Source organism: Lepidochelys olivacea (assembly GCF_965140295.1).
Source record: "Lepidochelys olivacea isolate rLepOli2 genome assembly, chromosome: 13".
NCBI lineage: Eukaryota > Metazoa > Chordata > Testudines > Cheloniidae > Lepidochelys > Lepidochelys olivacea.
Window position 1 is genome coordinate 19,796,126 of NC_140423.1, and position 12,579 is coordinate 19,808,704.

The 12,579-nt window shown below is 42.1% G+C and overlaps 1 protein-coding gene across 2 annotated transcripts; it reads right to left on the reverse strand.

The window, feature by feature from the left end:
• Positions 1 to 61: 61 nt before the first annotated feature.
• SERINC3 (serine incorporator 3) lies at positions 62 to 12,237 on the reverse strand. Of its 2 annotated transcripts, none has more exons than XM_084646160.1 (10): positions 12,083 to 12,237; positions 9,207 to 9,368; positions 8,030 to 8,223; positions 7,160 to 7,239; positions 6,192 to 6,329; positions 5,302 to 5,471; positions 3,889 to 3,979; positions 3,120 to 3,297; positions 2,182 to 2,409; positions 62 to 1,176 (listed from the first exon to the last, which is right to left on the reverse strand). In XM_084646160.1, the coding sequence occupies exons 1-10, from the start codon at positions 12,119 to 12,121 to the stop codon at positions 1,038 to 1,040; spliced, it is 1,419 nt and encodes a 472-aa protein (XP_084502286.1). In that variant the 5' UTR covers positions 12,122 to 12,237; the 3' UTR covers positions 62 to 1,037. The 2 variants fall into 2 exon arrangements, with proteins under 2 accessions (XP_084502286.1, XP_084502287.1); XM_084646161.1 differs by lacking the exon at positions 12,083 to 12,237 and adding an exon at positions 12,039 to 12,058.
• Positions 12,238 to 12,579: the final 342 nt, after the last annotated feature.

A 12,579-nucleotide genomic window follows, 5' to 3' on the forward strand; every position in this document is an offset into this window, starting at 1 on the left:
TGTTTTGTAAGTGTGCTCATCACAGACTCACCATCCAACATATGATTCAGCATCAGAGGACTGGAATGAAGGTGTAATCACCATGTTTAATCAGAGCATAGATTAAGTCATATGACACCACTTGAGCCACATAAAACTTTCCTTTAAGTCATGTGGTAGGCTAATACAGCTGCTGAAGTTAATTCAAAATATCATGGGATATTATGAACTTGCTGCACCAGTCCCTGCACCTACCTGGAACAGAGAGAGTTTGAAAGATGCTTTGAACAGTTAATCTACATTTTAATCAAATGCATTTATAGTGCAAATATTGACAATGTGTATTAACTCAGACAAGCACAAATTGAGAATTAATAAAAAAAATTTCCAGCATAATTTTAGATTCGAAACAGAAGTATCTGAGTTTAGAGTTAAATCAAAGTTAAAATATTTGGCAAATATACTAAATCAAAGAATAGTTTCCATAAAACCTAAAGGTTTTATTATATGTATTATTCTGGGAACAGGAATTACAGTCAACAGCTACACATCTTCAAGATATTGGTCTTGGAGGGAATGTATAAGTTTCTGCCCACAAACAGGAAGGTGCTCTTTTAGACAACCTTTTGCAATGGAATGTAGAAACTTACGCAGCATGGCTTACACTTCCACATACTGACCATTTAGTGCATTATGCTAAAAACGCAGCTTCTTCTTTTATATTACTTTGTGTTTAATTGTTCTCTTCAATATTGTGTTGGAACTAATGGATACTACAGGTGTTTTTCTTCTGTGCTGTACTACAGTTGTGGTGATAGATTTCAAAAATGCACAAACAGCTAACCTCACATATAGGTCAAAATAAAATAGTATCAAAATTAATGTAGTTGAGATACGGCATCAAGCATTACACAATCCAGCAGTTTCTATCCACCTGCATGGAACATGAAAAGATGCATTTGCCTTAGTTTCAAGAAATAACTGAAGCAATACATGACGTTTTGGCTTTCAGCAGAGGAACTTCAGGCATTTTCATAATCTCAGACAAGCACAATCATTTAAGTGAAGTCCCGACTGGTAATGACAAGAGGAGCCACTAGGGTCCAGACATAGAGAAGGAGGCAGACCCAGCTTGAGGAGATCTTCACCCACACAGCTGGCCACTTGCTTGTCATGGTTTTGAAGTCTGCATCAGGGCTGTAACAATGGGAAAGAGTTGTTAACGACAAGCCTCCACTTGCCACCGTCTTTGCACTTTTACTGAACTGAAGGTGCAGCATGTTTGGAACATTCCACCATCATTTCCAAAAAGGCTCCTTGTCTTATAAGTGAAGACCCTACACTGCAAAATCCCTCCTTTCAGAACTTTAGAGGTGTCCTGCCACCTGCCAGTCTAAGTACATCCCAGCCTATGTATGTTTATGCATCACCATTCTTACAATTGACCCCACAGCCAGTTATGAACCAACTTCAGTTCTTTATTACAGGCAGCTGTTCCTCCATATACTCTTTCCTTGTTTAAGACAGCACTCACAGCAGCACTAAATGAGAAAATGCAAGACCACCCCATGTAGTAGGTCAGCCAATCACAAGAAAAAGGCAGTAAGTAGGTGGTGGGAGTACAGCCTCAAGATGGATCGTCTCAATAGCTCTGGGGCAACCCTCAGCACATAAGTGGCTTCCATGTCTGTAGCTGCTAACATTCCTTCTCCCGTTTGTCTTCTCAATCTCAAGCTGGGCAAAACCAAACTTTTCAAAGGACAGAGTCCCTGACTAACTCATTATGCCAACAGGAGGAAAGATACACAACCACAGGAATCTGAAGAAAAATCTACTCAGTCTGGTATCTTTTGCCCTTGCAAATTTGGACAATCCTTTATGCAGGCTGCCCCGTCCCTTTCTGTCAATGCCCCAATTAAAAAAAGCTAATCACCACAACTTTGATGCAACTATCATGAAGGAAAGATCTGAAACCACAGATATCCCAGATTTAGGAGTAGCCTTCAGACTTCCAGTCCCTAAGCTACCAGTGAACTCACTGGATATCAAGGGGAATGGGGCATAAGAATTCTTCTCCCAGCAGGAATTAAAGCTGCACAGATAGTCAGATCAGCCACCCAGAGTTGAGGTAGCAGGTGCACCTTTCACCTACCTTCGTAAATATATTTTATGTTTAAAAAGTTAAACCCATTTTGTTTCTACCTGTACCAGTTAGTGAGTGTCATCATGATGTAGAGAGAGGCAAGGAGCAACATGAAGTGAAAGAAAGCGTAGCTGTACTGAACTGCCCCTTTCTCATTGTCCATGACCCGACGAACTTCTCCATCTTCCACAGATCCACCATCCATTCCCACAGGGTCATCCAGCATGGCACTGTCACTCCCAGACAAAGTCAGCTTGTTCACCTGGCTATTACTGGAAGAGCGGATGCTGCAAAGTGACCCAAAAAACAAAAGTTAAAAATCCACCCTAGAGAACACAGGGGTGGGTTTCACTAGTGACTATAACTAGTCAAATCTTTTACATCCCCCAAAATGTGTTGCGATTGACTGACATTTTTCCAAAAGGGTAAACAAGGAACGCTCCTTAGGAGATCCATTTCCATTCATGTTACATATCGGAGACCCAAATCTCTGGAATAGGAACATCTCTCTCTCCAGAGCCACCTGACGCTGCTCTGGATATCACTGCAGGTGGCAGCATCACACCAGCAAGTTGACTCCTAGCCTCTGCTAGAGCTGGAAACTCAAGACTAAATGATTCCAGTTGCTATCAGTGGAAGCAGTGTGCTACTTCTGAACTTCCAGTCCAAGCAAACACCTTACCCCAATGTGTTTATTGTGATTGGAGGTCAGTTCAGAAACAACTCTCCTACTATTTAACTCTGACTTAAGTAACATCCCCCTCCCCACTTCATGCTATTATGGCCTATTTTAGCTTAAGACTTCAACTAATTAAGAACAGGGCTGGTGAAGCCTCTACCGTCCTCACAGTTTTACTAGTCTTCCATATTTTTATTTGCCCACATCAAGCTAGACAGAGCCTTGTGTGCAAGGCAGGTAGATTTCATTCATAAACGCACACAGTTTTCACAGAAGGAAGGCAAGTGCTGTTTCTGCTTTGAGTGACTCAGATCTTACCTAGAATACAGGAGACAAAGAACAAAGATACCAAGTCCAACAATACTCTGTGCATCCCACCACTGCAAGGACTTTGGTGGAGCCTGAGTAGCAGGTATGACAGTTGCATTAGCTGGAGTTATTGTGGGTGCAGTTATCTGTGTGATGATGTTCAACAAACTTGGGTTGCAGCTTCTATCTGAAAGAGGTTTACAAAAAAAAAAGTTTAGTAAAACTCATCCCTGTCATCTTCTGTCAGCCAGGTTTGTAGTCTAGAGTTCCTGCTGGACTTCCAATTGCTCTTGGATTCCCTAGTAGCATCAGTGGCAAGAAGTCTTCCCACATTCACTTGACTAGATTAGTGTACTCCAATCAAGCCCTTTCTTAGATCTTTGCACAGATACCATCCTTCCCACATGCCCATCCCCACACTGCTTGATTCTCAAAATATTTAGTTCTGTGTTTCACTAGGAAGGATTTCACAGAATGCAACAGATAAGCCTGGACTAGAGAATTAACTTCAGTCCAGACCTTATCAACCAGGTCTTTGGGACCTCCAGAATAGATTGCTGCAATATGCACCACACAAAAGAAAGCCACTGAGAAGCTGAATAGGACCACCTGACTATGTAGCAATTCTGTACCTGAGTAAGCACATGTTGTAGGGATTCTCAAATGCATCATTTGATCAGCAATCCCAGCACAATGGCTTCTGATAACAGTAAGCTCCACTGACATGTTTTTGTTTTAAAAATGGAATACCTTTCTACCAAGGCAGATAGATGCTTACCAGGCTCATTAGACATAGCTGACCAAGTGAGATACATTGTGTAGAGACTAATAACAGAGGACTGGAGGAGGCCAGAGTGCGGTTGATGTTCCTGTTTAAAGACAAAATGCTCTCCAGAGTCAAAAATGGCATTTCAGATACAGCTGCATTTAATCCTAATTGCTGCAGATTTGCCTAACATCTAGTACAGGGATCGGCAACCTTTGGCATGTGGGCCACCAGGGAAATCCGCTGGCGGGCCAGGCCAGGCCAGTTTACCTGCAAGGTTCAGCTGATCACAGCTCCCACTGGCCGAAGTTCGCCGTGCCAGGCCAACGGCAGCTGTGGGAAGCCAGACACAAACGTTCATCCCTCTTGACCCAAATACATGCACTGCGCACACCATCTTTGATCAGAAGCTCTTGCTTGACTTAACCGTGACAAGACTGACTGTAGCAGGTTTGCAAAATACAAGTCTAGCATATAACTTCTGAACAACATCTAGTAATCCTCTGTGGCATATTAGCAGAGGTGGTGACTCAAAAGAGATGGGGGGGGCGCGCTGGAGAGAGAGAGGGGAGGAGCAGCTTTAGAACCCAAGACCTATCTTTAACAGATATGCCCAGTATTCTTCAAAGGGTGTTTAACCAGGTGAAGCACGTGTATTCTACCTGATGCAGAACTATTTTGTGTTTAACAGACATCTAAACAGGTCAAAGTATCTCCCTGTTACAGTCACCCAAAATACAACCATCCAAAGTCAACCCTCAATTTACCCGTGTGGAAACCGCATTAAATAAGAAGGGTTGCAGAGTTATCATAAAGGGCAACTTGGTTTCTTACAACAGCAACACAAACAATCAGAGCAAAGGAAGACTAATCTGTCATCATTTATTGTTTGTTAACTAGGCCAGGGGTTCTTAGAAATTTTCATAGCGCACCATATCTCATGAAAGTTTTCAGAAGCATCTTAATGACTTAAGAACCTAAATCCAATTGATGTCATTTAGGTATGCTGAAAGTTTTACCCAGCAACTCTTGGATGCCTCCCCTCTGATCCATGATAGCTGTAGTATCTCTGAGGCAACCACAGCAACTGCTTTCACTAAGTGCACCAAGAAATAATTTGGTGCATTGTATTTCAGATGTGTCTAATACAATGACAGCTAGAAATCAGCATCATCATGTGACATGCCAGCTTTCTGCAGATGGTCAGTAAAATGTTCTAAATGTCCACAGTTCAGGAACTATTGCATTAGGTTCAGTTTTCTGCTTATTTCTAGTTATCCCACACAATCATTAGCATGCTCTCATCCTGTGACAATTTTTTCTGAATGTGTATTATACATTTGTTGTTTTTATACTTCAAAGGAGATTTAAAGATATTGCTATCTGTGTACAAAAGGATTTAAGCAAAAATAGAAAATGTAGTACCTGAACTTTTGGAAGGATAGAAATGATGGAAACAACAATGCACAAGATCATATTAAAGCTGATGAAGAACTTGTTCTCGGTACAACCATCAGGTTTAGTGTAGAATACATAGAAGAGCACAACAGAAATTATTGACAAGATGTAGGTCAAGCTCGTACAAGAAAATAAAGCTGAAAAAGAAATACAAGTTAACTCAACACAGGGTGGAAACAAATACTTCTGCGGGCTCCCCATTGGAACACTTACCAGCCCTGAATTTTAGAGGCAAGATTTTCTCTCTACCCCACACAGACTGGGTGCCTTTATAGTGCCCTTCTTTCAAGTTATTTATAATCTAAGGAGCCACAGAGGTTAGTGTTCTCAGCTAAAAAAGAGTTAAGTTAAATTGCTAATTGTTATGGTTTTGTTGCTGGAGCCATTTAAAAAAAAAAAAAAAATCACATCAACAGCCGACAAGCATGAGGTGCAAGCCACATTATCACCATTATACAGACAGGGTGACTAAAAAGAGCTGAGCGGACTTGCTTGAGAACATTAAGGGAGTCAATGGCTGTAGCCCTGTATTCAGACCATACCTCTCTATGTAGCTGGGCACAACATTTAAATTTTATTTCTTATGACCATCAAACTGGACAGTGACTGACAGGTCTACTTCTCATTTTAATTAATGTGACTAGAACCAGCGTGTACATAGAGCTATAGTGGAGCAACGCTGCAGCTTCTACCTCCTCAGATACCTATGGAGCTTCAGCTGTAGGATGCAGATCAGAGTACAGCATGTACACAGTGGCAGGGCTGTAAGAGGCTACACCTTGTTTTTGTACTTACACTATGTACACATTGTTTGTTTCTTCTAGTTAGGTTTTGCACTCTCCGATTTAGATACCTACCCACATACCAACACCTAGAATTTCCTTCCTCCATTCGTTCAACCCAGGACTCATTCCAGGAGTGAGCAAAGTCCACAAGCAGCACCAGCTGGATGAGGATAAAGCAAAAGGCTCCAAGAATGCCAATAATAAACCATGCTAGAAAAGACATTAAAGGGATTTAAGTTAGAGTTATTTCTCATCATTTGTATTTTACTAGGTAGAAAAACTAGCCTCAGATTAACCTATAAACTGGCTTATCAGCTTTTAAGAGGAATAGTGAAAATATAGCCTGGAAATTCAGTCCCCTAATACTCTATGGCATCGATCCTGCAAATACTTACACATTACTTGCATGCTCTAGAGCATGCAAGTAGTTTCACTTACTTCAATATGACTCAAATTAAGCACGTGCTAAGTATTTGCAAGATTGGGCCCAAAGTGTTTTCAGAGAGAAGAATTCAAGATTTAACGTAAGACACTATTTTCATGTACGTAAGTGACCATCGAAGTTTATGAAAGGTGATTTAACTCCCCAACAATCCTACAAAATGGATGCAAACAGTACAGTAATAGGTAAACACTTCCTTAGCATAGCTGACTGAAGAGAACAGAACTTCTTAAAGGTCTTTGCAGAAGATCCCTAAAATGCCTTGGCAAACAAAGTCTTTCCCGACATCTGCTAATATGAACAGTGACAGAAGAGAAACTAAGATTTTGTCAGTCATACGAACACTTAAAATAATTAAGGTATTTAACTATAAATACGGAGCTTGGCCCTGTTTATCTGAAACACTGCAGCTATGCCCCAGGACATGTCCTGCTTACGTCGTTACTTCCCTAATTACCAGAACATTCCAGGGAAATAGGGTTGCACTGTATGTATTCTACAATAACCATAACTTGGAATGCACCAACTATAACCTCTGGTAATATGTGAAAAAGTTTGTATTTTCAAAAGCAATTCAATGACTATATATTAACTTTACCTCTTGTGAAAGGCCCTTCAGGAATGTAAAAGGCTCCAACCATGATACCAACTATGGCAGCTATTTTGAAGAACCAAAACCTTTTTAAAATAAAAAGACAAACATGTTTGACAGTGTTGGTCCTCTATCTGTACAACGAACCCCGTTTTAAGTGAACAAAATATGGCTGATTAACAGGCATGATTGTCTAATAATGACAGAACAGAATTGTATACAGTCTATTTGGGGATGCTCTGAGATGGTCTTTTCACATAGGAGACTGCCAAATAAGAGTAGTCTTTTGAAACCTGCACATGCTCAGACAAGGTACTTATACACCCAAATGGGTTCTTGGTGATGAAATAATACCTATAACATTTCACAACTGAATAGTGTTGAAACACTGTTCAGTGCTTTAGCCTAGAGAGAGAATGTTAAATAAGACATTTAACAAAGGCTGTTATTTTAAAAGGTTTCTTTTAATTAAAGTATCCTAAAAATATATTTGTCAAGAGTCTCCCTTTCCACTCCATCTTTATCTCCCTTTTTTAAAAAGAAGATGGCAGTTTTAAATGAACTCCAAACTCCAGAGAATGATAAGTGTTTGGGAAAATGACAGAAGAGGTGAGTTATCTGATTTCAAGGCATAATGTTTCAACGTCTGATTATCAGTACTTTAGAAATGCAGTGGAAGTAGGAGGCTTCCTAGGGATCTTGGTTACCCACACACTTTCAGAAGCAGTGCTCTCTAGCAATCAGCAAAGGAACTAAAGGACTCAGTCCAGGCTGTTCATCCACATACATCTAAGGAATCTGTCACTATCTGGGAAAGAAATTGGTAAGAGACAGACTAAACAAGTTAACAGGCAAGTCAATACCATGCCTACATACCCATTGTGCACTGCGGCTCTCGGATCGTTACTTGTTTTCACTTGTATCATAAGAAGAGAGAAAATGAAGAAGAACACTGCCATGGCAAAGCTGATTCGATAGACTGCCCTGTATCCAACCAGCACATCACAGTTGACAAAGCCATTCATGTGTGGTAGCCTGGTATGCAGCCCCTCATCACAAAATCCAGGCACCTGGATAAAAAGAGACTTGTAACTTGCCGTTCTAAGACCGCAGTCACAAACATGTGGAATACACAAATAACACAAGGGTCTCAGCTAGCTTCCCTCTGGTAGCCGTTGTGAGAAAAGGCTTTGCATCTGGTCCACAGGCAGAGATCAGATTTGTTCCTAGTGTCACCTTTTCCTTCCCATATCACTGCATAACCAAGACAGAGAGAGTAACTAATTTACCCAAAAGGAAAGTATCAGGGTGTAAGGCTTAGAGCAAGGATGTGAATTTGGTATCCTCATTCTCTAGGCTTGAGATGTCCAAGTGTCACAAAAGTGAAATCAATATTTCAAACTAGGAGCCAAACAGAAAACCATTCCATATATATACTGTGGCAAGTTTCCATTATATTCCTTTGCCCACTCCCGCCTGGCAGCCTCAGTGGCACCTCACTTCTGAACAGACAACTGACTTTTTGGCAGAACTCAGGCCACACTGGTCAGTTAATATTTCTGTAACCCTGGGTCTTGGAATCCTCTTCTCCAACCACCACCCTAACAGGATCCTATCTCCAGTTGGGACCGGTGTTCTTCCTATTCAAGGATTTAAATCAACACAGCAGGCGCATCTGAATTAGTGGTGTAACATAAATCTCTTCCCCAGCAATGTAAAACCTGAATGAACTGCTCTACAGAGAGAATTTGCAGGACAGTGACAGGCACTCTAAGCAGTGCTGTGCTGAAGACAATGTGAATTTAAAAGAAAAAACATAATTTACTTAGTTTACATTTCAATTATGCACATGGGCGACACTCTAGCAATCCAAAGATTTACAACACAGTTTATTTTTCTTCTATTCTGAAAATTTCCCCCCTTTCAACATCTCCAATTTATTTGGGCACGTGTGTGTGAGGTAGTCCACGGCGAATAATAAGAACTTGGGGCTACTAGCATAGGTCATGGCTTTGTTACAAAAAGATCACAAATGTCTTATATATATACACACCTTTTTCAGCTGCTCTTCCATTCCCGGTGCTAGCATGATACAGGCAACAAGCGTACTGAGAAGAAGGAGGAAGGCATAGATAAGACGTGTCACTGTGGAATTCTTGCTGTTTGGACAACATCGGCACAGCAAACATGAGGCACCACTGCACAGACATGGAATCTAGAGAACCAACATGGGAACAGTAAGGGTATTTCTCTATACAGACCTCACTTTCAAAAGGGCTAAACATTATCATTAACCACAGTCCCTTACTCAGCCAAATACAGCTTCCCTGCAAATTAACAGCCCCAGTCACTCACTTCCTGCAGAAGTTATCACAAAAATTAGAGACCAAAGTGATCAATTTAGACATCAAAATTCACCCTGATGGCATTTTTCCCCACAATAAATTCTTTATTGCTCTATCGTCTTAATTTAAAAAGTGTCTCAAGTGATGGCACTCCCTTTTACACATGTGATTATATTTTTAGTTTTATAACAGTACTCCAAGGCATAAAATTATGCACATACAATACAGTTTAGTTTTCAAATCAGAAGATTAAAGGAATCTGGTATGGTCATGTTAAGGACTCGAACCCCAGACAGCATAGTTCGTTGTCTGACCGCAGAGAGACAGGCAACACCAGCAAGGTCCAAACACAAGCTCTTTATTGAGGAGTGCACACAACAACAGAGAGCGGCCCGTCTCCAAGAGGAACCAACTGCCTCTTAGGTAAAACTAGTAGGTTTTTATAGACAGTTCCAGAGTAGCAGCTGTGTTAGTCTGTATTCGCAAAAAGAAAAGGAGTACTTGTGGCACCTTAGAGACTAACTAATTTATTTGAGCATAAGCTTTCGTGAGCTACAGTTGCATCCGATGAAGTGAGCTGTAGCTCACGAAAGCTTATGCTCAAATAAATTGGTTAGTCTCTATGCAAAAAGAAAAGGAGTACTTGTGGCACCTTAGACAGTTCTGTGCAACACAGATTATTCATTAAGCAGCCCACCCGCCCCCCTTAGTTAAAGTTCTCTTTCTCTATTATGCATGCATACCTATACCCCTCTTGTATATAGCTTTTAGCAAGTCATAACACCTCACCAAACTTTATCAGTACGGTTGTCAAACAGGAGACGAGGAGTTAAGAACAGACATAGAACAGAAACATGGAGTGGAGACAGTGCGTCTCCTTATCTAAACAAGCCGTTCTCAGAACATCTGGTACAAAAACGCAGGTCTCCCCTTATCTCACTCCCGACAACTTAAACAAGTATTCTTTCATTCTACTTATCTCGTTCAGGGACTTTCCCAGCAACCTTTATTGGCCTGACTTTGGTTCGGTTGGCATAACTGCTTCATGTTTAATTATTCTCACTTAAGAGTCACAAGCCCTGTAATTACATTAGAACAAGTAGTTCTGCACTTCTCAGCATGAACATGCAAGACTTATTTTGCTTTTTACTTAATACAAATGGCTACCAGGCTGTAGGGACCCACTAATAGGAAGGAAAAAACACAGGGGGCAGATTTCACAAGCAACACCACTCCCCTTTTTAGAAAAAAAAATGTCTATAATTCATAATGTGCATAAAGTTATAGTGGGGCAGCAATGAATGATTTGCTGTTGTCAGAAATTCTATTCCTCATGAATTGTGCACGCTCAAATTCGAAGTTCTTGATTACAGAGAAGCTTTAGGAGATGTTATTTATGAAAGGTTGAATGTGTTCATTTCTTTCTACTGCTATCAGCATTTATCAATTATGGAAACAAGTATTTAAAACAAGTTTCTCAATTTCTTATTTAGAAAGTGATTTCAAGAGCATCAAGCTTAGAAAAAAACCCAGCCTAATTGGTTCCAGTGTTTTATGGCAGTACACAGAACATACAGTACTAACAGTTTTACAACTATTTAGCTACATCTTAAAAGTGTTTCAAAGGTCATTGTCAGTAATTTACACCCACAAACATAAAAAAATGAATTAAATAATTTATAGGAAAACAGTTCGTTTAAACTTAGACATACCATTGCAGTATTTGCAAAGAGAACTAGAAAGTGAAAGTAGCAAATACATTTTCATTGTTTTAAAGTTAATGAAATACAAGTAGTAACAACAAAAGACAACATAAGTGGTGTCACTAGACGTTTAAGATTCTTTGTTATAACAGACTAAGTAACCAACATTTTTTTAAAGCTTCACCCCCCCCCCCCCCCGGTTTGTGGACTTTGCCCTACAATAACCCAATGAGCCTGTGCTATGTTCTCAGAGCAATTTGTGTGTTGTTGATGACGCAATGATTACTTCCTGTGTTACGCCTTCCGAAGTTACAAACACGAGGAGGGACTTCCCACAAATAAACAAAGAGAATGTCTATAGTATTCAAAATGAGGCAGGAAACCCCTGAGCTACAGCAAGAAATCCCCTGGGTCCCTCGGGACATTTACCAAGTACCACTTATCAATGTCAACCCTTCCCCCCACCGCCTGCCTATCCAGCTCGAGCCTAGCAGCTCCTGGGGGCTGGGCCTGCCTCTCGCTATGTGACCGTACAGCGCCGTGCACAAGATCTCTAAACTCGGCCACTGCCTGAAGGCGCCCCCCGAACAGCCGCGATACAGGGCTCAGCGCCAGACACAGCAGAGCCCCGCTGGCAGCCAGCGACACTAGGACCCAGAGCTCGGGGCGGCCGGGAGGGGGGGTGTCTCCGGGCCTGGAGACGAGCGTTAACGGCAGTAACAACACCCACCCCCGGGCGACCAGGCCTCACAGCCCCCCCCGTGGTGGGGCGGAGGGAGGAGCAGCATTGCCTCTGCGCGGATCACACGGGGCTCCCGCGACGGGCGGAATACGCACCCCCACCGTCAGCGCCCTTCCGGGGAGGCCACCCCGCCACTCACCCAGCTGGCCAGCGAACAGACCCCCAGCACGGCCCCCATGGTAACGCAGCGGCTGCTTCCAGCTCCCTGGCCGCTTCCGATTTCTTCTTCTTCCTCCCCTGCAGCGACGCCACTTGCGTCATCACGATTCACCCGCCCCGCAGCCTAGCGCTCATTGGTCACGTCCCGAAGTTTGCACGCATGGAACGATCTGTTAGGAGAGGGGAGGGGAGGAGGCAGATCAGCCAATGAGAAGACAGAAAGCCCCTGGGAGGGCGGGTTGAGGTGGCAGCCTCCAAAGCGGTGATCGGTGACGTTTTGCGCAGCGAGGCAGTCATTGGCTGAAGAGACCAAGTGGGTGGTACCCGTGTTCGAGACAGCCTATGGGGGTAAAAAGAAAAGGAGGACTTGTGGCACCTTAGAGACTAACCAATTTATTAGAGCATAAGCTTTCGTGAGCTACAGCTCACTTCCTCAGATGCATATCGTGGAAACTGCAGCAGGCTTTATATATACAC

What these genes read in the sequence shown, in the direction of transcription:
- SERINC3 (XM_084646160.1), bottom strand. Translation starts at nt 12,121, where the DNA reads ATGGGGGCCGTGCTGGGGGTCTGTTCGCTGGCCAGCTGG. An exon ending in TTCTAGGTGTTGGTATGTGG is followed by an intron (nt 5,472 to 6,191) that starts GTAGGTATCTAA and finishes TTTCTTTTTCAG; the next exon opens with CTTTATTTTCTTGTACGAGC. An exon ending in CTATCCTTCCAAAAGTTCAG is followed by an intron (nt 3,980 to 5,301) that starts GTACTACATTTT and finishes GTCTTTAAACAG; the next exon opens with GAACATCAACCGCACTCTGG.